This window comes from Zeus faber, assembly GCF_960531495.2.
Source record: "Zeus faber genome assembly, chromosome: 3".
NCBI lineage: Eukaryota > Metazoa > Chordata > Actinopteri > Zeiformes > Zeidae > Zeus > Zeus faber.
Genome location: NC_137190.1, coordinates 5887679 through 5910227, shown reverse-complemented (window position 1 = coordinate 5910227; position 22549 = coordinate 5887679). Strand labels below are relative to the sequence as shown.

Sequence of the window (22549 nt, the reverse complement as noted above, 5' to 3'; positions counted from 1 at the left end):
AATGAATTGATATCACCTGTTTCTGTTGAAACAATACGAGTCAAAATTCAAGTCAAAATATTTTCGGTGTATGTCATTCGAAATTGTGGGAGGAGTAGTGTGGGTAATTTGGCTAGAGGGAATGTGAAGTTTGATGGTTGCTCTGGGTTACTATGGACTCTGGTCACCATATTTGGAGGATCACTTCCATTCAATTGCATAGAGAAATAGCTCAAATCCACGAAATGTAGGTTTTTGAGGTTTGAAGTTTCACACAAAATGGCTGCAAGATTTTCTGTGGCACTTTGGAATAAGGAGGAGTTGGCCACGCACCAGAAGTGGCGGGACTCCCACGCAGCCCAGTGGGGCTCTGAGGAAGAGGAGGAGGGGTACTGAGAAGAGCCAGGTGAGGAGGCACACGGTGCTGCTCACAAACCGTCCCAGGGGCCTTTCCTCCAGGAGCTGTTGCGCCTCCTGGACAACGCTGTGGCGAAGCTGGGTATCCCGGGGGTAGACTCCGAACCCGCTGCTCTCTCCATTCTGGCCAGGGCATATCTAATGAAGGTTGGGACCGGCCTCTCTGCCTGCATCCGCTTCCGGTGCTGGCGGATTACACCAAGGAGGTGAGGTTGTTGTGGGGCGCTCCATACAAGACGTGCTCCCCCATCCCGGTGTTCAACTAATGGTCGACCCTTGGCACCGAGCTGGAGTTGGGCTGCCTGGCTATTCCCCTCCCGGAGGATGCGGTAGTGGCCCACCTGTGCCCCTCCCTCACCGTGAAAAAGCCTCTGCTACCGTCCAAGGCTAATCTGGTGGAGAAGTCCTAAAAGGCCAGGGGCCAGGCTGCAGCACTGCTGAACAACGTCTGCCTGCTGCAGGCCTCCCAGGCCGAGCTCCTCCGGGAGCTGGAGAGGAAGGCCACCCCCGAGACATAGGTGGAACTGCGCAAGGCCACTGACTTCGACCTGATGGCAAAGGGTGCAGAACAAGATACAGAGCGTGTGATGGGATTTTCGGTGGTGACGCAGCCCCACCAATGCCTGAACCGGTCCAGATATCTGGGGAGGATCAGAACACGCTCCTGAACACTCCGGTGAAGGTGTCGGGCCTGTTTGGGGTCATCATGACCAACAAATTCAAGCAGCAGCAGAAGAAGTTGTGTCATTGAGGAACTACATGCTCTTATAGATCTGGGAGAACAGGAGAACACCCTCTCATCGTGGTAGCAGTTGGGAACTAGACGGTCCCCAAAAACGTTGCTAACCCAGAGCGGACTGGCTCCGGCTCAGGAGACGCCCCAGCCTCCCCCTGCTGATGGGAAGAAGGGCTGGAACAGGAATCCTTTCTGCTATCCTCAGCAGCTGCAGGCTTCGGTGGTGAGACATTCCACTGTACCAAGTCCTGTGGAAATGAAAGCCATGCGGTCAATGTACACAAAATAGACACAGTCTGTATTTACCCTCGCTCCCTCCAGTGTGTTTTCAAAGTGTGTTTATCGAGGCCCCCTGTCCACTCAGAGACGTGAAATGTGGCTGGAGGCTTAATTTGTGGTTGAGTCCGCCCTGGTGCCACAGCTGCCAAAAATCAAAGCATGCCTGTCCGTTTGTGTGAGCCGATTGAGACATGCATGCACAGTTTCTTCCTGGGTAGAGAGGACAATACGAAAAGGCTATGCGCTGCAGTTCACCCTCTGTCCACCGCCATTTGCTGGAGTCACACAGATGGATGTCTTGGACTCAATGTCTGTCACCAAATCCAGTCCTTGTTGGAGGAGGGTGACATTCACCCAGTAGTGGACAGGGAGGGAAACTGCGTTGTTTTTTTTTCAGTAGATATTTCCTCATTCCAGAAAAAAAGTTGTTTTTTTTTGTCTTGGGTTCTCCCTTTCAGTCTCTTTATGCGGAGGTGGCTATTTCCCCTCCTAGGGAATAAAGGTTCTGTCATATCTGAACGATCTCCTGATAATAGCAAAGTCAAGAGAGTTGCCACACTCCGACGTGGGTGCGCTGCTCGACCACCTCTGCAACCTAGGTTTTCTGGTGAATTGGAAAAAAAGCGCTTTGGTTACAGACCAGCGCACTGTGTACTTGGCTTTCGATCTGGACTCACGGTCGATGCACGTACGACTGACAACGAGGTTGGCTGTGGTCACTGTAGCTCACACACTGTCCCTATGCAAGGTCGCTAGGGCACGTCTTGTTATGGTCCTGCTAAGACTGATGGCAGCTGCCTGAGGCGCATTCCCACTGGGTCTGTTCAGGATGAGACCCCTGCATCCTTTGTTAATAAAACAACGGGTGCATCCATCCAGGGAGCTCTCCCGGGTACTGACCATTACGCAGCAGTGTCGAGGCTTTGGCTGATCCCCGGCAACCTGGTGAAAGGTGGCCGGCTGGGTCTGGTGAAAATGGCGGCTAGAGTGCTGTTTGTGAGTGCCGGATGGTCAGTGGATGCTGGGGGGCCCACGAGACCTGGCACATTGATGTGTTGAAATTGGAGGCAGTCGAGGTGGCCCTGTTATACACCGCACTGCAGCTGGGGGCACACCACGTCCTGATACATTCCTACACGTTCGAGACTATTGCTTATATCAGTCGTCAGAGTGACATCAAGGATTTTGCTGTGGGCCCATTCCCACCTTTGTTCCCTGTCAGCATCTCACATTCAGGGCAGGCAGAACCTCGGAGTGGACTTATTATCAAGGGGATGGTCGCAAGCATTGAATTGGCACATTCATCCGCTGGTCATGGACATGATCTGCCGTCTATTTGGCTGAGCAAAGGTAGATCTGTTCGCTTCACGACACACATTGTCCTCTATGGTACTTCATTCAAAACGACGACCCCCCCCCCCCCCATTGGGCTACGATGCAATGGCTCACAACTGGCCTCAGGCTCGTCTGCATGCATTCCCTCCCCTTCCACTGTGGCAGCAGGTGCTGGACATAGTGAGGGAGGACGGGGTGGAACTTGTTCTGGTGGCACCTTGGTGGCCGGCACAGACTAGGTTTGCTGACCTGAGGTCCCTCATCGTGGATACACTGTGGGTGCTGCTTCTTCGGTCGGACTTCCTGAAGCAGCAGCGGGGAAAAGCTTCCATTCCACTTCTCACAAGTGGAATCTGGCCCCTGAGCAGGACCAGCTATTAAACAAAGGTTTACCCATTAAGGTGGTGGAAATAATTCAGAGCGCTAGAGCTCCAGTCATGTCATTAGAGTGGTCGAAAGGTTTGAGAGGTCAGGGATTGATAATAAATCTTCCCTCTAAAGAGCAGGTTGTTGACGTGCTCTGCCTCTTGACAAAACAAGTCTGTAGAGTCTGCCATTGCATCCAGGACAGACTTTATTAATTCTTAAATCATCAAGAACTGCTGTAATAACTCTGTCCTGTGGATGACCTGTAGAATGACAGGAGCACAGTTTTTTGTTCTAGAGAACTCCCACCAACCCCCCGCTCTTTGGAGAACTATTTATCATGTCTGGATCTATAAACAACTGATCACTACTCCAGGAGGGGGAGAATCACCACAAGTGAAATAAATAAACATAGAAACACAACATTTACACAAAAACATGAACATTGGATGACAACATGTATTGAAAAACAGTGAATTAGGTCCAGGAAAACTGGAACTACAACTGGTCACGTGGCCTCTTCCTGTCATAGTTATGGCAGCAAATGAGGGAGGAAAGGAGAGGAATGCAACCAGGAGGGTGCTGGGGTGCACTTGAAGGCCGCCAGGTCTACAGGCCCTCCGCCACCCCCAGCACCCCGGGCGCCCGCCGCATTGAAGCCGTGCCGCAGAAGCAAAAGGCCAACAGCCGCCCCCCACACCACAACCCACACCCACAACGGGTTAGTGCTGCGACCTGGCGGCGCTCTCTGAAGCCTCGCCAGGTCGCAACACATCCCAAGCCACCAGGCTCAAGCTGTCAGAACTCCAGCCACGCCGGAGGGGGCCCACTCGACCGCCCCCCGACCAACCATGCCGCTCACCGACCCACCAGCGCCCGGTCACCCCGGAAAACCCCAGTGCTCAATGTGTGCTGTTGGTAGTTGCAGTTAAAATTGTGGGGTTGGGGGTGCGAGTCCTTCAGGCAATTTGAACCCAAATCACTCGCACCCCTCCAGTCCCGCAGACCCTGGTCCGATGGAGTGTAGTTCGGAGTAGGATTGGCGTGAGAGTGTATGTGTTCTAAGCTAATGTGAGTGGGATTAAAATTTCGGGACAGACGAGAAGCACGATGGATCAGGAGCGTGACAGGCAAGAAGGCGGCTGCCCGCCGCATCCCCACCCACAGAGCCTGCACCCCACCCATCCCATTATTGCCACTCCTTTCAGCTGATAAATAAACTCTGCCGCTATTGTACTCACCGCACTGCTGTTTTGAGAAACTCTGGCACTTTTAAAGCATCTGCTCATCAACCCTGTCCCTCACAGCAGCATCTGCTCTCCCACCTGCATCTGACACACAGCCACACCCCACCACCGCAAAGTCAAAGGAGCACAGTTGTGTTCTTCAACCGCAAAATGAGCATTAAAGCTTGAACCGTAACGAAAGCCCCTTGACTCAATATTTTGCCCGCAAAATGTTGCAATGTACAGATTTCGACAGATCGACTAGCCGTTACCATGTAGGTACAATGGCTGTGACTCTGTGCAATTGAATTATTGCCGGTAATGGGAAGTGTCCATAGAAACCTGCTCATTGCCTAATATTTTGATATTATAGAGATTTGTGTGTGTTTGGTTTTTTTCTAAATTGATATTGCCTGTTCTCTCTCTCTCTCTCTCTCTCTCTCTCTCTATCCCTCCATCTCTACATCTTTCTCTCTTTCTCTCTCTTCCCTCTCTTCCCTCTCTCTCTCAGCAAGGGAACTTCAGCAAGGCAGAGGAGCTGCCAGCCGTTCCTCCTCCTAACACCCAAGTGGCCGGACAGTCCTCCTTTGTTGACTTTGGTAAGATAGACCTATACTCACATTTCATTAAACCTGTGTCTGTGTGTTTGTTTTTCTGTTTGTTTGTTTGTTTGTTTGTTTGTTTGCGTGCCTGTGTACAATAGTGCTTTGGGTGAAGGATTGTGTGGGTGGGGGTCCGTTTAGAGCATTGATTCGTGTGTGTTTGTGCCTTTGTGTGGTTGTATTTTCGAGATTGCCCTGTCATTAAAATGTGAACCACAGCATTGCTTTTTCTACCAGTCACTGTATCTCCATCCCTCTCAAAAAAACCATCACCCCCTCATGATCCAGCAATAACAGTTGCCCACTTCGCCCGGGCAACCGGATGTAGGCCGTTGTCAACCATCTCCCACGGTCAACAAATTAGTTATCCTGGCACATTGATTTACTCCGTCAAAAATTGAGAAACAAGTGAGAATATTGAAATATGGATTGTGATTATATAGGATCATTACCACTCAGTTATAAAATGGTATTGAAATGAAAATATGGCAACCATTTTGTCAGTCTTGGCAAACAACAGCTGATGCAGGGTTGCCAACTTGGCGCCTACTTCTAAAAGTTAGTCACCCTGCTCCCGTTCATTTAAACACAGCTGATCGCTTCATGCTGGCTGTGATGATGGATTAAGATAAATTGACAACAGCATCTAGGTCAGCCAGAGAAAGTGACACAGATTGAGTGTAAAAAAAATAAATAAATAAAAAAAAGTGTTCAACTGCCATTTCCGTGACCAGTGTCTGAGCTGGGTTGTGGCCGGTAAAGAGCCAAACACGTGCATGCGGGCGCGTGTGTTTGTGTACGAGTGTGTTTGTATGTGCCGTAGGCCCGGGCGGTGGTACCGTTCTTAGCTACCAGTACTTTAAGTTCCCTCCTCATTTGAAACCGTCTAGCTTCAACTGCTTCCAAAATGACTGTCTGCACTCCCTGGCTTTTTCACTACGGCTTTCTAATCACACAGCTACACACACACACACACACACACACACACACACACACACACACGCACAAACCCAGCTTGTTTTTATTTTTTGTATGTGTGTGAACATCTTATCCCTTAAACAATCTCTCAGCCAACAATTTTCATTGTTGAGCATTAGATTTATCCCCCCAGCAAATCTCCAATGGCTCTCTAATCTCCCGGCCGCAGCCCTGCTCAACCACAGCGACCCCCTTCCCTCCCCAGCACACGCCACTCCGTTCCCGAATACCATTTCAACCCTCAACAACAGCCTAATTGATTTCTTTTTTTGGGGGGGGGGCGGGGTTGTAAACAACTGGTTTCCTGGATTCTAAAGAACGACAACCCGGGGAGGGAGGAGGCGCTCTACGGACAATAAATGTGTGACTAGTTTTTTGTTGAGCACCAGCAAATTTGAGTTTTGACTTTTCGCTAAGCTTCATCCAAGTATGGGGATTGGACGGCCATTATTGCACACTGTGGCATTTTTGTCCCCCATTCCCATGTGTGAGAGAAGGCTTTCTGCTGTGTGAACAATAGGCTGTCATTAGTGAAGTGATTGTCTTTTTTGTTTCATTTAGTTTTGTTTTTTTCACATCCATTTTTTATTATTCAACTTTTTTGTCTTTACAAGCATGCCATTTGCACAGGGGCACACGTAAGCAGTGGTACACACACACACACACACACACACACACACACACACACACCCTCAGACGTACACAGCAGCGCACCACACACATAGAAACACATGCTTATTGCCTAGATTAATCGGCTAATCTCTTACGAGCTAGGGGTGTCCATGAAATATTTAGCGAACAAACTTCCCCTTCCAAAATTAGGAATAATATATGAGGCACCAGGAAATGACCTTGTGTGTGTGTGTGTGTGTGTGTGTGTGTGTGTCTGTGTCTGTGTCTGTGTCTGTGTCTGTGTGTCTGTGTGTCTGTGTGTGTGTGTGTGTGTGTGTGCGTGCGTGCGTGCGTGCGTGCCAGCATTATTTTCTGTGTGTGTGTGTGTGTGTGTGTGTGTGTGTGTGTGTGTGTGTGTGTGTGTGTGTGTGTGTGTGTGTGTGTGTGTGTGTGTGTGTGTGTGTGTGTGGTGGTGTGTGTGTGAGAATCATTTCTGAAAGTAGAAACGTTTTTTTTCCTTTTCAAATCTTGGGCTTATTATAAGAACCAGATAAGAGCAAAACCTTTTCATTTCATTAATCTGTATTTTTGTCAGCCCCCGCCTCCTTGGAAATGTCACATGAAGACATTGCCCTCGTTATCAGGGGATGGAAGCCTTTGAGGGTCACACTTGTAATAAACTGACTGATTTTGGGAGGAGAGATGCTCTTTTCTCTCTCATCTCCTCCTGTCAGCACCATTTTGTTTCTCTGCAGCGTTGAGTCTGTTTTCACTGTCATCTCGTGACCAACCGTCTTTTATCATTTGCGTCTCTCGTCTATGTGCGGCGATGGTTTTTTTGTTTTTTTTAATCTTTCAGATGCAAGGCGTCGTTGCCCCGAATAGCTCTTAACATTACCGCCCTACTAATCGTGAATATCATCTCACCCAGCTCACTAAGGCAGAGTTGTGAAAATAAACATAAAAAAAAAAAAAAAATGCAAATGTCCAAGAAAAAGTCCCGTTACTAGAACGAAGATCCACAGAAGATCCCTGATTGTTAATTATCTCTTCCACAAAACGCAACAAAATACATAGAGCTTATGGTGCGTAATCACTGGGTGTCATGACATTTCACTGCATATACAGTATGTATGACCGTTTGTATATGTATGTGACAAATAATCTCTAGATCTTGAGCTTGAGCATCCGGGATGCCACCTGTTGCCTGTCATGCTGGTGTTCACTGGACTGTGGTTCATACAGTGCCTTGAACATTTCAGGTTTTGCCTTCAGTACTTTTTTTCTCTGAACGTTTTCCACACAGTTGAAATTTTTCATGAGTTGCAATGTGACTTATCGCGGACTCGTATTTCCATATCGGAGGCTCATTTAAAGACCATGATTGCCACAGCCAGATCAACTACTTGCAAGGTGTGTGAAATTTAGCAAAAGCCTTGTCATGTGAAAGAAAATTTGAAAAGGGAACGCGCGCACACACACACACACGCACACACACACACACGCACACACACACACACACATACACACACACACACACACACACACACACACACACACACACACACACACCGCCTCTCCCCTCCCGTCAGCACCATTCCCAATTTGCCCCATTAACATTAATGGTCCTTAAAAACTCTTAAGACGTTTTGAATTCATTTTTACAAATACTAAGCCTTGACAGTCATGAAATAGTCTTCTATTTGAAATTGAGGTTCCTTCCTACTTACTATACCTGAGATGTCCAAGAAAATCATTGTACTTACCTGAAGTTCTGTGCAAAAAAGTGATGATTATATTTATTCCAGTTCCTAATCACGGACCTTGCTGTCTGCTAACAGTGCATAGCACTTTGTTCAAAAGCTGCCCTGATTTCATGTCTCCTTATGGAGATAAACCCTGCGTAATGGGGACACTTTCTCCGTGACTCTCGCATGGAGCAGCTATGTCGAAGTATATTAGCATATTTTCCGAAAGTTAATTTCAAGATTCTAACACTTACAAGGCTTGAAGTTAAATCAATCAGTTAATATTCTATTGTGATTGAAGGTTTGTCTTTTTACAATTAAATAGTTAAGTAAAGATATGTTGTTCATATCAATTCATCTCATTTCATCATAACACGTGGGCCCGGTCGACAGGAAAGAGCAGTTTATATGTTGACTGTATCCAATGTTGTGTTGGTCAAACTATACAATGATTTATTGCTTGTGTTTAGTAAATAATTCAGGAGATAAGGAACTTAAAAAAAAATTGCATACAAAATATGCAATTGCAGTATTGGCCAAAAAAAAATTGCAATTATATTATTTTCTGAAATCGTTCTGCCCTAGTTAAAGAGTAATTAGGGGCCATCCTGGTGGCGGAGCAGTGTGCACACCATATAGGCAAAACGCCCGCAACAACTTGTGTTTAAATCCAGCCTGCAGTCATTTGCTGTGTCTCTCCCTCTACCTGCCCCCATTTCCTGTCTCTCCCACGGTTTTCTACAGTAAATAAATAAATAAAACTGCCCAAAAATGTAAAAAATAAGGGCGTAATTATCTCACTGATGCCTACAGAGAGTCTACTTTATTGCTCACTCATTCATCCATCAGATCACTGTCAAACTGTGCAAATTCCTTAATTGGGTTGTGATATGTCAGCCTATTAAACATGATATCACGATACGGGTCGTGCAACATCCTCCCCAAAAAGAACCAGAGGCGGATGGTGAAGCTCCTCACTTTCCAAGCGTTAGTCCGGAATTGCAATTAGGATCGCAGCCTATCAGGCGCGCAGATCTTACAGGGTCCTCCATCTTTCATCTTCAGTCGTAACATTTGGAAACGCTGTCACTCTTCTGCCGAATGGATCAGTTTGCGCTCTCGATACCGTCGAACAGATGGAGAGGGAAGGTGGCGTACGCAGATGAGCCGGGGCCCGAGTCGGACAAGGTTGGCTTTGACAGTGCACACAGACGCGCACGCTGTCGAACGGCAGCGAAACAGACAGCGAGCGGAAAGGAACATTGTTTATGTTGCGGCACTCGTATGGATCCAAATGCATTCAGTCCCCCCCTAAATGCTTGGCAGTAGGAAACAGAATAAATGTTTTGTTGGGATAGAAGTTGACCAATGTGCTTGATTTTCACCCTAGATTTAAAAACACACACTGCCTATGTAATCCAGCGCATGTGTACTCAGTTCATAGAGACACACACACACACGTTAGTTCACCCACTCTCATGTGCTTTTGGTTGAAAATTAAAGTCTCTATGTTGGTTTATCATATTTCTCCTTTCCATCCATATGCAAACATGTACATCCTGTATACACAGTTAATCTAAAATTCAAACAGAAAAAAATAATGTTGCAGTTAAAAGCCTCATCGATCTGTCTCATCAACAGTTGCTTCTCTGCTCCAGCAGCTCGTCGGACACTTATTGGCTCTGATTAAAGAACGGCAACACTGAAACGGCTGCCAGGGCTCTGGCCTCGCAGCACGCAGCGATGGGAGACGGGCGGGTGGTGGATGAAAGGTGGAGGAGGTGCACGGCCTGGCTTCAAAGAAGGCGGAGGAACGCCACGGGAAAGACGGGGGGAAAGAAAGTGTTGCAGAGGGGATTGAGAGGAGGAGGGAGCGGCGGACGGACAAAGGGAGGGGAGGAGGATGAGTGGACACTCTCCTCGTCCAATCAGTAAACAGTGCTACCACCGGTCTGATACCAAGCTTAAGAGAATATCCTCAAGTACCAACCTCTGAACCCGGGAGACGAGTACAAGTACAATGCCCTTTCAAGTACAAGTACTTATCCTATTTCAAAGACTTTTTTTATTCCATTACATTTCAAAGAAAACATATACTTTTGCTCTCCTGCATTTCTCACACAGTTACACTACTTTAGTTAAAAACCATATCTGATTTATACTGATATTTGGAAAAAGAAAGCATAAGTAAGAGGCACAAATCCACCAAACCAATCCGATTGCGTCAACCATCTGACTTTTGGGCTATTTCTTTCGCCACCGTGGCAGATGGTCGGCCTTCCTTCAACGTTTTTATCCATATGGTCGAAGCTCCTTTGTCTTGAAGAATGGAAGGAAGTGCATATCACTGCATCCCTGTTGCTTCCGTTCCCTCTCTACCAAAACGAATTTAACACACGTATGTTTTTTCCCTTCAACTGTTTTTTTTTTGTTTTTGTTTTTTTTCTTCTTCTTTTTTGTTGTTTGTTTTCACATCTCATTCGCGCACCAGAAACACTGCGGTGACCTTCTTCCCAAACAACCGGGAGTGGAAGGCGTAAAATGGCGTAACTCTCACGGGGGAAACGGTGGAAACATCAAATAGCGAAGAGAGTCATGAACCGTTGATTCATGTGTTCGCACATAAAATGAGCCTCACCACATTTGGGGTTTTTTCTATAGCCAGTCCTTATTGTTGAGCAAAACTCTGTAGGCTTATTTGTGGACAGTTTGGAAATTTATATCCTAAGCCTTTTAGCTTTTTTTAATATTTTCATTGGAAATGACCTGATATCAAACCAGAAATGTGCTTCACGGCTTATCATCGGGGAAAGTACCAATATCCCCTCATAGTAAAACTAAGTGAAAAGAAACTGCTGCCCAATTCTATTAGGTCTGTGTCTGTGTGTGTCTGTGTGTGTCTCTGTGTGTGTGTGTGTGTGTGTGTGTGTGTGTGTGTGTGTGTGTGTGTGTGTGTGTGTGTGTGTGTGTGTGTGTGTGTGTGTGTGTGTGTGTGTGTGGCGCCATTTTTTCCAGTTATCTCTCTTTGTCCATACAGTAAGTTTTTCCTTTTTGGTTGGGCTAACAGTGCTGTTTGCGGCGCTCTTAATAGATGTGCAGCACATGCCAGACAATGCCGGCCCAACTGCCTTATCACTGAGGTAATTGCATTTTTCAAAGTGACAGCAGCTGATGCATAATTCATTATTAGCTAAAACGGCACGAAACCGCTCTGACTGCACGCCAGCCAGCTCACCGCAGGTAGAACGACTGTGGGAACACCTTCTCCCTCTTTCTGTAGAAGTATATATTCTTATACAGAGTGTCCGTATAAGACGTATATCGGGAGGTCACATTTAAAATTTAGATAAAGCTGTCTGTTTATGCTTAAGAATGAGCGAGATACATGTATATCTGTGCACTTAATTGCGTATCATGACAGCCTAAGTGGGGTTTTTTGTGTGTGCGCGTGCACTCACCCAGGTTAGTTTCAGTGTTAACTGGAGAGGCGCTCTCCCTCCTGGGCAGTCTGTCTCCACTCATCTCATTATAGTGTGTTACATCCAACCTCTCCTCCTCTCCTCTCCCTCCATCTCCATCTCCATCTCCGTGGACCCCGCTCTCTCGTTCCCCTTCTCACCCGCCCTGTGCTCTCATCACGCTCTCTTTGTGAAATCCATCCATCACTCTCTTTTTTCCACTATTTCTTCTCACCTGTGTCTTCCACCGCCCTCTTCTAAATCCAGTCGACACAGCTTGGAAAGAAAGAAAGAAAGAAAGAAAGAAAGAAAAAAGGGGCTCAGGGGCTTGCTTTGCTTTGAGTTTATTTAAGTAATATAGCCATGTTTTATTTCAACAATCCTTGATCCATTCTCTCTCTCTCTCTTTCTCTCTCTCTCTCCCTCTCTCTCTCTCTCTCTCTCTGACATCAGCAGTAGTCGTCGATATGTCTGTTACTCACAGCAGAGCCTGTTTTGTTTCCTTTTAAAGAGAAGGTGAATGAAGACTGAAAAAAGAAGGTGTCTGAAATTCAGACAGCAGGTTAAAATGTGCATGTGCATGTGCAGACGGGTCACGGTTTCCTATGACACTGGACGTTATTTGAATAAATATTAATTGGAAGGAATACACATTATTTTAATCAAGTGTGAGAGTATTTTAATCCAAATGCTAATGATCCAAACCTGTGAGCTTCCTGTTTCCAATTCCAGCTTTTAATTTGCACAATTTCATGTACAAGTGGATGCAAATGACAAGATAGATCTGATGAAGCAGTGCTGCTGGTTGAGGGTTTGTGTGGATATCAGCGTCAATAAGCTCTGCTGCACTTGGATGATGACGGTGAAGTTTTAGCTCTTAGAGAGCCTTTCCCCTAAAATGATTTGTGTGTGAACTTCACCTTAGCGCTGGCATACATTTTATGATTTTTACGAAGATATTGAAAGACTTGATCAGTGAAGATACCCCAGGGAGATCTCCGTCATATCGTGAGACCATTCTGGTCATCCCCCTGGATCATTCATTTCGCACACTGCTCAGTATTTTGTGCGGCAAGTTCACCTCACATTGAGCAGCACGCTCCGCCACAGTGCTGGTGGTGCTGGAGGCTGGAGGCTGGAGGCTGGAGGCTGGAGGCTGGTGGTGAGCGCCCCCACCAACCCACCAGCAATCCAGCCTCCTGTTGCTGCAGTAATGCAGTAAAGCTTGCAACCATGAGTGCCCAAGTTCAACTGTACTGACTCTGCACAGTCTGTTCACCTCCCGCCCCTTATAGGAAGTCAATACTGAATGAGGGAAGGTAGTTAATTAAAAATAATGTGATTTGAAATGTTTTCTTTTTTTTTTTTCATCATTAGTTTATTATTTAATATGAATATGTTCTAAATTTTTCTGCCACGTTGGGTTTTCTCCAGTCTAGACATTCAAATGAGACAGGACTGTGTAACCTTGCTAACTGAAGTGTCTTTGAGCCAGGCGAGCCACAAAGGCAGGGACGCCCAGTGGGTTGCAAATCAACCCACATGTTCAAATGTGGAGCCAGGGCCACTGTTAAAAAACTAAAAAGTAAAATCAAAATACACTGTATACATGGCCTAACATAAAGTCCAGACCATAGGGGATGGGAACAAGGAAAGTGTGTGTGTGTGTGTGTGTGTGTGTGTGTGTGTGTGTGTGTGTGTGTGTGTGTGTGTGTGTGTGTGTGTGTGTGTGTGTGTGTGTGTGTGTGTGTGTGTGTGTGTGTGAGACGTCTCACACGCTTGTCTGAGTGTGTGCACAGCGCAATTTGCATTGTTATTGGTGCTGCGCTGTATCCTGAATGGCAATGTGTCGTTATGCTTATCAGCACGGTCTCTACACTCCTATCCTGCTCGCGCTCGCTCTGTTTCAACTTCAGCTCCTTTCAACGTCTCCGCTGTCATCATCGGCCTGTCCCGGCTGCACCACGCACCCCTCCACCAGCGGGAGGGAGGGAGAGAGAGAGGGCGAAGCAGAGATAGGGGGAGGTGGTTGCAGAAGGATAGCGGAAAGGTTGAGAGAGAAGGAGGGTGTAAGACAGATAGATGGAGGACAGTCGAGGGGGAGTCGGTCAAAATGGGAGAAAGAAAATCCCCGCTCAAGTATCACAATTTTATTTATTGATAGAGATTTATTTAAATTGACGTCCTGGATTGATATTTACTTTTTATTTTTGCTATTTTTGCATGCAATTGGTTGATTTTATTATTGGTTGGGAGGGAACATCGCTGCTTCTGTTTTTTTTTTAATAATGTCTATGAAATGAAACTCGGTAAGACCGACTGACTCATGATTTATCACTAAGCCTCATTGAGTTGAATAATTAAGAATCATGACGGTCTCCTATCATAAGGTCTCTGCTGATTCCTGGCTCTAGGGGCACCTGAGGAGCAAGAGTGGATGGATGGATGGGTGGATGGATGGATGGATGGCCTATAGGACTAGACAGATGGGACAGGTGTGTGTGTGTGTGTGTGTGTGTGTGTGTGTGTGTGTGTGTGTGTGTGTGTGTGTGTGTGTGTGTGTGTGTGTGTGTGTGTGTGTGTGTGTGTGTGTGTGTGTGTGTGTGTGTGTGTGTGTGTGTGTGTGCATGCGCGCATCACAGAGCTGACAGGAGGCATCAGTGACAAGGTTCATTACTTGTTCATTGCTCGCTCTCTCGCTCTCTCTCTCTCTCTCTCTCTCTCTCTCTCTCTCTCTCTCTCCCCACCCCCCATCCCATCTTATAGCATTTTGCTCATAACAAATAACAATTAAAAACAGTTGATGAAATGACGTTTCGAGTCAGAGACGGTTGTGCGAATTGAAAGTGTGAGATAAACAGGCGCCCCTCGCACGCGCGCGCGCCAAGAAAAACAACAGTAAGTTTGCTTTTATTGTGGGGAAACAGAAGTCATGAAAAAAAAAAGGCGAAAGCTTCGTGAGCGCCACCCGGCAATCTGCTCAAGTGATAAACATTAAAACGATGTGTTAAATTTCACTTTCCTTTGTTTGTTTTTTGGCAACACGGAGGCCAAACGTCCTGTCGCTTTGAGACAACACCGGTCCCTCTCCATCTGACCGTCTGACTCCCCCCCCCCCCCCCCCCCCACACACTGAACATTGTTCTCTGTGCCTCCAGATGGTGATGGCGACCAGGACCACCTCCTCCCAGTGTGTCAGGACAATGCCTGCCAGCACAGCGCCATCTACCTGGCCACACGGGGCCAGAACGAGGTACACAGAGGGGCACCATGAACCATGAATTGCGCCCGCTATCTGTGCCGTCTTAGCATCCGATTCACAAAGGATATTGGGGTGATCGGGGGAACCCGGGTTTACTTTGCAGGTGTCTGCAGACGGTAATAGAGTCTCTCTAATTGCGAGTGGCTATTAGCACTGGTGTTTGTGAATTGGAACGCTATTTGCAACAAGGCTTATTTGAATAGAAAGGGGCCAATTTTGTACCAGATGTATGAATCATACCTCTTTTAAATATGCAAACAGCCTCTCGGTGCGCCTGTGCTTCTTGCCTGGCAGCACACTTTGTGGTGCATTTCACCATTCGTAGGTGCTTTGTGAATTAGACGGAGGCTTTTTCTGTCATTTGAGCCGGTTTAGCTTCTGCAAAAGCACAATAAACTGTATATATACTGTATATATTTGGTGTGTATATCAAATTCAAAGGCTCAAATAAGTTAATTGAACGGCTCAGCAAAAGGCATGTTCACTGTTTTACTGTTCACTGTGCTCTATTCCAAAGAAAGGACTCTAATCTTTCTACTCTTCTGCTTTCTATTTTAAGTCATGTCCACTCTGTTCGGCTGACGTCTCAATTCTAATCTTGACTTAGTTTTCGGTCCGCTTCAATTCTCGTTGACAAACAGTCTTAGGTTAACATCCGTCGAGGCCCTTTCATCCAAAGAAGCTTACAATACATTCATTTGTCTGCCGACAAACTGACCATACGTCATTTGTCAGCTAAGCCTTTGATAAGAAAGTGAGAAAGTGGGCAGGGCTGGCTGCTGACCAGGTTGTCTTCTCCTGGTACGGCCGTGTTGAACATCAACAATCTGCAATCTATCCAGTCATTCTCATTCTGTTTGTATTCTGAAAACATGACAACATTTTACAAATTGCTCACCGGCAAACAGGGTTCAATATCTGTGGTTGAAACTACATGCATTTAACACACTGTCTCACACACACACGCACGCACGCACACACACACGCACACACACACACACACACACACACACACACACACACACAAACAACAGCCACCAACGTACTGTCTTGTTAAATGTCTTCACTTCTGTTCTTCATGTCAGCAGGAGCTCCACACAGATACATACGAACACCCACACACACACACACACACACACACACACACACACACACACACACACACACACACACACACACACACACACACACACACACACACCGCCCCTCTTTGCGTCCCATCTGCCACAACACAAACGGCTCCCAATTTCGCTTTTTTCTCCTTCATCCAAAATAGAAGCATTACAGGCTCATCTCACTTACACATTCACACACACGTGAACAAAAAACCCAATATTATGGGCCTGTAGGAGAAACACAAGCTAGCACTCCCTGTTGACATGTCTCATTTTGGTTGGGAGAGAGAGAGAGAGAGAGAGAGAGAGAGAGAGAGAGAGAGAGAGAGAGAGAGAGAGAGAGGGAGAGGGAGAGGGAGAGGGAGAGGGAGAGAGAGAGAGAGAGATATTTTAACGGATCTTGACATGTGGCTGCCCATCTCAGAGACAGATATGATTGTTGAAGGAGAGAGAGGGGAATATCTTACATCATACGATATATTCCTTCGTGAAATTGCAATGGACACACTTAAAATGAGAGTCACACTTCTAAGCTATCACTAGTCCAAGGCTCCAGACTGCGACCATTTAGTCCCATTTTGCAGCCATTGTAGGCATTGCTACTACATCATGTGAAACACTATTATTTCCTGGATTCCACCCAATTGTTATCTCTGCTGACGGGCCGATTAGTTTCAACCGCAAAAATGAAACCAACCTGAACCCTCCCGGCATGTGGCAGTTTAAAACCCTCTCACTTCTGACGGATAAAGAATTGAACCATCTATTTATTACATACACATCCCGCAAGACATCAATAAAATATTCAGACTTTTATAATTAGCTATATCCCTCAAATAATGAATCAAATGTATCAAATGTTAACTAATTCCTCGATGATTTCGACCTCCCTGAACTATCCACAGAGCAGGCTACCACATTAGATCAACCACTTACTCCAGAATAACTCAGGAAAGCTCTCACTCTATCCGCAACAGTTAATCACCTGGATCGGATGGCTACCCAGTGGAATTTTATGAACACTTCTGGCCACTCATATCCCCACTATTCATCAGAATGGTTACAGAGATTAGGTCAACCTCCACCATGCCTCCGCACATGAACGCTGCTCTCATTTCTGTTTTGCTCAAACCCAATAAGGACCCAACCCTCACCTCCAGTTATAGACCCATAAGCCTAATTAATTGTGATTTAAAGATCATAAGTAAAACACTAACCAAAAGAACTGAAAAAGTAATTCCATTTATAATTTACCCGGCCCAGACAGGCTTTGTTAAGGGCAGACACGCATCCAACAATTTGCGCCATTTATTCATTCTGATTAGCATAGCTCTAAGGAACAACTTAAATACCGTTATTGCTTCTTTAATTGGACATAGTTAATTGGACATATTTCTTTTCCACCCTCAACAAATTTGGCTTTAGAGAGTCACTCTCATTCAATTCAGAATTCTGTACAACTCACCCTTTGCTTCTGTCATCACCAACGGTTACACTCCACAGCGTTTCACTCTACACTGTATCACAAGACAAGGATATCCACTCCTCGCCTTTACTATTTGCCATTTTTATTGAACCCCTCACAGCAAAATCCAGCAAAACAGTAATATAATTGTCATACAAACAGGAAACTCACAAAATCTGTTGATATGCAGATGATATTTTGTTATATTTACAGAACTCAATATCATCCCCAATGGAAGTGTTCAATCTTATATCAAAATTCATCTCTCTTCATCTCAGACCGTTCAATAAACTTGACTAAAACCTCAGCCTTACCACTCAGTGGAGAAGACTGGAATGCTGTAGCCCATCCCTTAACCATCACAACGGGCAACATTAGACACCTTGGTATTGATATCTCCACCAATCTGTCAGATCTGTTTACCCTTAACTTTCCTTCATTGCGCAAATCCATTGAAGAAGACCTCACTCGATGGAACAACCTACCCATCTCACTAATTGGTAGCAGCAGCGAAAATTAATATACAGTGGAGGAAATAATTATTTGATCCCTCACTGATTTTGTAAGTTTGCCCACTGACAAAGAAATGAACGGTCTATAATTTTAGTGGTAATTTTTGGTAGGTTTATTATAACAATGAGAGAAAGAATATCAAAAAGAAAATCCAGAAAATCACATTAAATAAAATATATATATTATTTTGCATTTCATTGAGTGAAATAAGTATTTGATCCCCTATCAAAACATGACTTAGTACTTGGTGGAGAAGCCCTTGTTGGCAAGTACAGAGGTCAGACGTTTCTTGTAGTTGATTACCAGGTTTGCACACATCTCTGGAGGAATTTTGGACCACTCCTCTTTGCAGATCCTCTCCAAATCCTTAAGGTTTCGAGGCTGTCGCTTGGCAACTCGAAGCTTCAGGTCCCGCCACAGATTTTCTTTAGGATTAAGGTCCAGAGACTGGCCAGGCCACTCCATGACCTTAATGTGCTTCTTCTTGAGCCACTCCTTTGTTGCCTTGGCTATATGTTTTGGTTCATTGTCATGCTGGAAGACCCATCCACGACCCACTTTTAGTGTCCTGGCTGAGAGAAGGAGGTTGTCACCCAGGATTTCACGGTACATGGCCCCATCCATCTTTCCCTCGATGTGGTGAAGTCGACCTGTCCCCTTAGCAGAGAAACGCCCCCAAAGCATAATGCTTCCACCTCCATGCTTGACGATGGGGATGGTGTTCTTGGGGTCATAGTCAGAATTCCTCTTCCTCCAAACACGGTGAGTTGCATTGATACCAAAGAGCTCGATGACCACATCACCGTCTCCCAAGCATTCTCTGAATCATTCAGGTGTTCATTGGCAAACTTCAGACGGGCCTGTACATGTCCCTTCTTGAGCAGGGGGACCTTACGGGCGCTGCAGGATTTTAATCCATTACGGCATAGTGTGTTACCAATGGTTTTCTTGGTGACTGTGGTCCCAGCTGCCTTGAGATCATTAACAAGCTCCCCCTGTGTAGTTCTGGACTGATCCCTCACCTTTCTCATGATCATTGATACCCCACGAGGTGAGATCTTGCGTGGAGCCCCAGACCGAGGGAGATTGACGGTCATTTTGTGTTTCTTCCATTTTCGAATAATCACGCCAACAGTTGTCTCCTTCTCACCCAGCTTCTTGCAAATGGTCTTGTAGCCCATTCCGGCCTTGTGCAGGACTATAATCTTGTCCCTGATGTCCTTAGACAGCTATTTGGTCTTGCCCATGATGGAGAGGTTGGAGTCTGATTGATTGATTCTGTGAAATACCGGGGGGCTGACATCCAAGTGTCCTGCTCTGAGCCGACTCGGCTACTAGGATGGTTCTGCAACTGCGGCTGCGTCTTGTTTTATGTTCCTCAGGGGCCGTGCCTGCATGTTGCTCCTTGGGCTTCTGGCTTCTCTGGAGGCTAGGGGGTCTTTTGTTGCTGCAGGGCGAGGTGCTCGGGGGTTTCCTGAGTTCGTGGAGTGTCTGTGCGGCTGCAGGACTCAGGGGTGGCTTCGGGGCCTTTTCCGCTGCTTAGAGACGCTACAATATAATACTGACCTCATACACCAGAACCAATTGGGACTAGTCCCATACACTCACGGGTGGACACATTACAATGAACACATCCCACACACACACATCACATGCACACACACACACACACACACACACACACACACACACACACACACCGACCTAATAGAATTGGGCAGCGGTTTCTTTTCACTTAGTTTTACTATGAGGGGATATTGGTACTTTCCCTGACGATAAGCAGTGAAGCACATTTCTGGTTTGATATCAGGTCATTTCCAATGGAAAAAAAAAAAAAAAAAGCTACAAGGCTTAGGATATAAATTTCAAACTGTGCAAAAATAAGCCTACAGAGTTTTGTGCAAACAGTAAGGACTGGATATAGGAAAAAAAAAAAAAAATGTGGTGAGGCTCATTTTATGTGTGAACACATGAATCAACGGTTCATGACTCTCTTCGCTATTTGATGTTTCCACCGTTTCCCCCGTGAGAGTTACGCCATTTTTGCGCCTTCCACTCCCGGTTGTTTGGAAAGAAGGTCACCGCAGTGTTTCTGCTGTGCGAATGAGAAGTGAAAACAACAACAATTCACTCACTCACATACATACTTGTGGACATACAGGCGGACTCATCACAGGCATAAACACAACACCAGGACCTTCTTTGAACACCCCCCATGGTTACATCCCTCTCCTTTCCTCCCTCATTTACTGCCATAACTATGACAGGAAGAGGCCACGTGACCAATTGCTGTTCCAGTTTTGTCGATACATGTTGTCATCTGACATTTCTGTGTTTATATTTTTCCATGTACATGTTTCTATGTTTATTTGTCTCACATGTGGGGGTTCTCCTCCCCTTGGAGTAGTGATAGGTTGCTTATAGAAATGGTGAGTTCGTTCTCCAAAGACGGGGATTGGTGGCAGTTCTGTGTAACAAAGAGCTGTGCTCTTGTCATCCCACAGGTCGTCCACAGGACAGAGTTGTTGCAAGCATCACTTGATGATTAAAGAATGATTAAAGAGTTGCATTGCGGGTTGGCTAGTTGAACTCCATTTACAGACTAACTCTGTCCTAGATGCAATGACATACAAATATGAATGCGTTGCATTGCATGTTAGTTTCAGTGGTGCCCCTAAATTCTGTGCTGGTGCTCCTATCCTCAAAATCCTTATTTGAGTTTGAGTTAGAGTACTGCTACTGCAGGGATCATTTACTTGAGTGAAAGTAGATGTTGTGTTGAGGTAATTGACTCGAGGCAGAGTATATCATATAGTTTAATAATTCTGCTCAAGTAATTACTTATTGAGTAACTCTTTTCACTCAGTGTATTTGGAACACAGTATCTTCGAGTGCACACTGTAATCCGTTTGTAAATAACAGGGGCAAGCACAATTCATGAATAAGATGTTAAGATGTTATGGTAAGATTTATTCGCGGCAGTTGTACAGTTGACCAAAATTGAGTCCATCACCTGAGCACAGCTTTGCTTTGAATTGCTCTTGAATACTCCTTTAAAATATTTCCTGTGACGTCTCCAAGTTCGATTAGAGTTTATACAGATGAATACTTACTTTTTGAATGTCATTCAAATTAAAAAAATGCTGAGTACAATACTTTGTTATAAAATAACTCAAATACAATTATTGAAATTCTGAATTTAAGTTATGCTCTGTTAAGTCTTAATAAGGTAGTGACTGTAGTTGTAACTAGTTACTTTCCAACTCTATACATAATAAGCAATTATTATTATGAGAACAATTTTATAGTAAAATGTATCAAGCCATTGAACCACCATAGACCATCATTAGACAGCGGAACGCAGTATAATCGTTCTTCCAAAGAGAATACAGACATCACTCGTGGTACTTGTGAAGATAACGCACATCATAAATCAAGTCAGCTTGTCTTTCAGGCCGACACGTTATAGACTTTGAGATGCAGCAGTGTCGCCAAGCGATCAATTAAACAATAGATACAACTGGTGTGACAGGCCCCTTAACATTTTCAATGTAAATATCGGGTTAAGTGTCAGCGTGACAATTAAGAAAATGTAAAAAATGTTTTCATGCTCAAGTCAATCGATTTGTTTCCCTCCATTCCTGAGACGGTTACATACAGACGCCCTACAACCATGTAAACAGTGTAGCCAGTGTCCTCTGGAGACAGAGAGCTTCTTCCTCTCAGATTGCAGGGATGAAGAGAGGCAGAGTCCTCTGAAGCAAGAGCTTGTGTGGGGTGTTACTATCTGGGCGTTTAATGCCCCATGGACATCCTGCAATTAGAGCAGTCACAATTATTACAGAGTTGCCTGATCGCAATTATTTGAGCAGATCGTGATCTTTTTGTTAAATTGGTAGGTTCCACATGTACGCTTCCATCCAAATTTAAGGGGAATTGTTATGTTGAAATGTTACAACAAATGTAATGTCAATTAGTATGTTTTCCATCAGTTGGATGGAGTTAAACTGTCCATCCAAATCTTTAGGTTCAAATCTCCAATACAAATAAATGGCTCTCCTGCGATAGGTAGACATGTATGATTAAAAGTTACGTTTTTAGTGGCGTAAAATGGGAAAAAAAAAAAACAACAGTTACCCCCGCCCCTCCCCCCTTTTTACCCATAATCCCAGAAAATAAAACACAGTCATAAACTGGATGGCATAAGAGAGATAAATGAAAACAGCTTCTTCCAGCTACTTAAATTTTGAGCTACTGTTCTTTGACGCAGACACCTCACCCCATGCCTGCGTGCGTTTCAGCAGGGTTGCCAGTGATTCATTCAGTCCTGTAAAGTCAGCCTTCCTTCTGCAGCCTTCTCTCCATGTTATGGTACACACACACACCTAACTCACATCTACTTGTTGTTTTATTTTTGAGGTTTGGCATGTTTACGTACCAATATCAGTGTGGCAGTTC

General features: G+C 45.4%; 1 protein-coding gene across 1 annotated transcript in view; it reads left to right on the top strand.

Annotated features, from left to right (window-relative positions):
- The window catches only part of itfg1 (integrin alpha FG-GAP repeat containing 1), a 148936-nt gene that overhangs the window by 35445 nt on the left and 90942 nt on the right, over positions 1-22549 (top strand). The window contains exons 8-9 of the mRNA XM_079997728.1: positions 4850-4937; positions 14895-14989. Of these exons, the coding sequence (XP_079853854.1) occupies positions 4850-4937; positions 14895-14989 (183 nt within the window). The remainder of the gene's footprint in view (positions 1-4849; positions 4938-14894; positions 14990-22549) is intronic.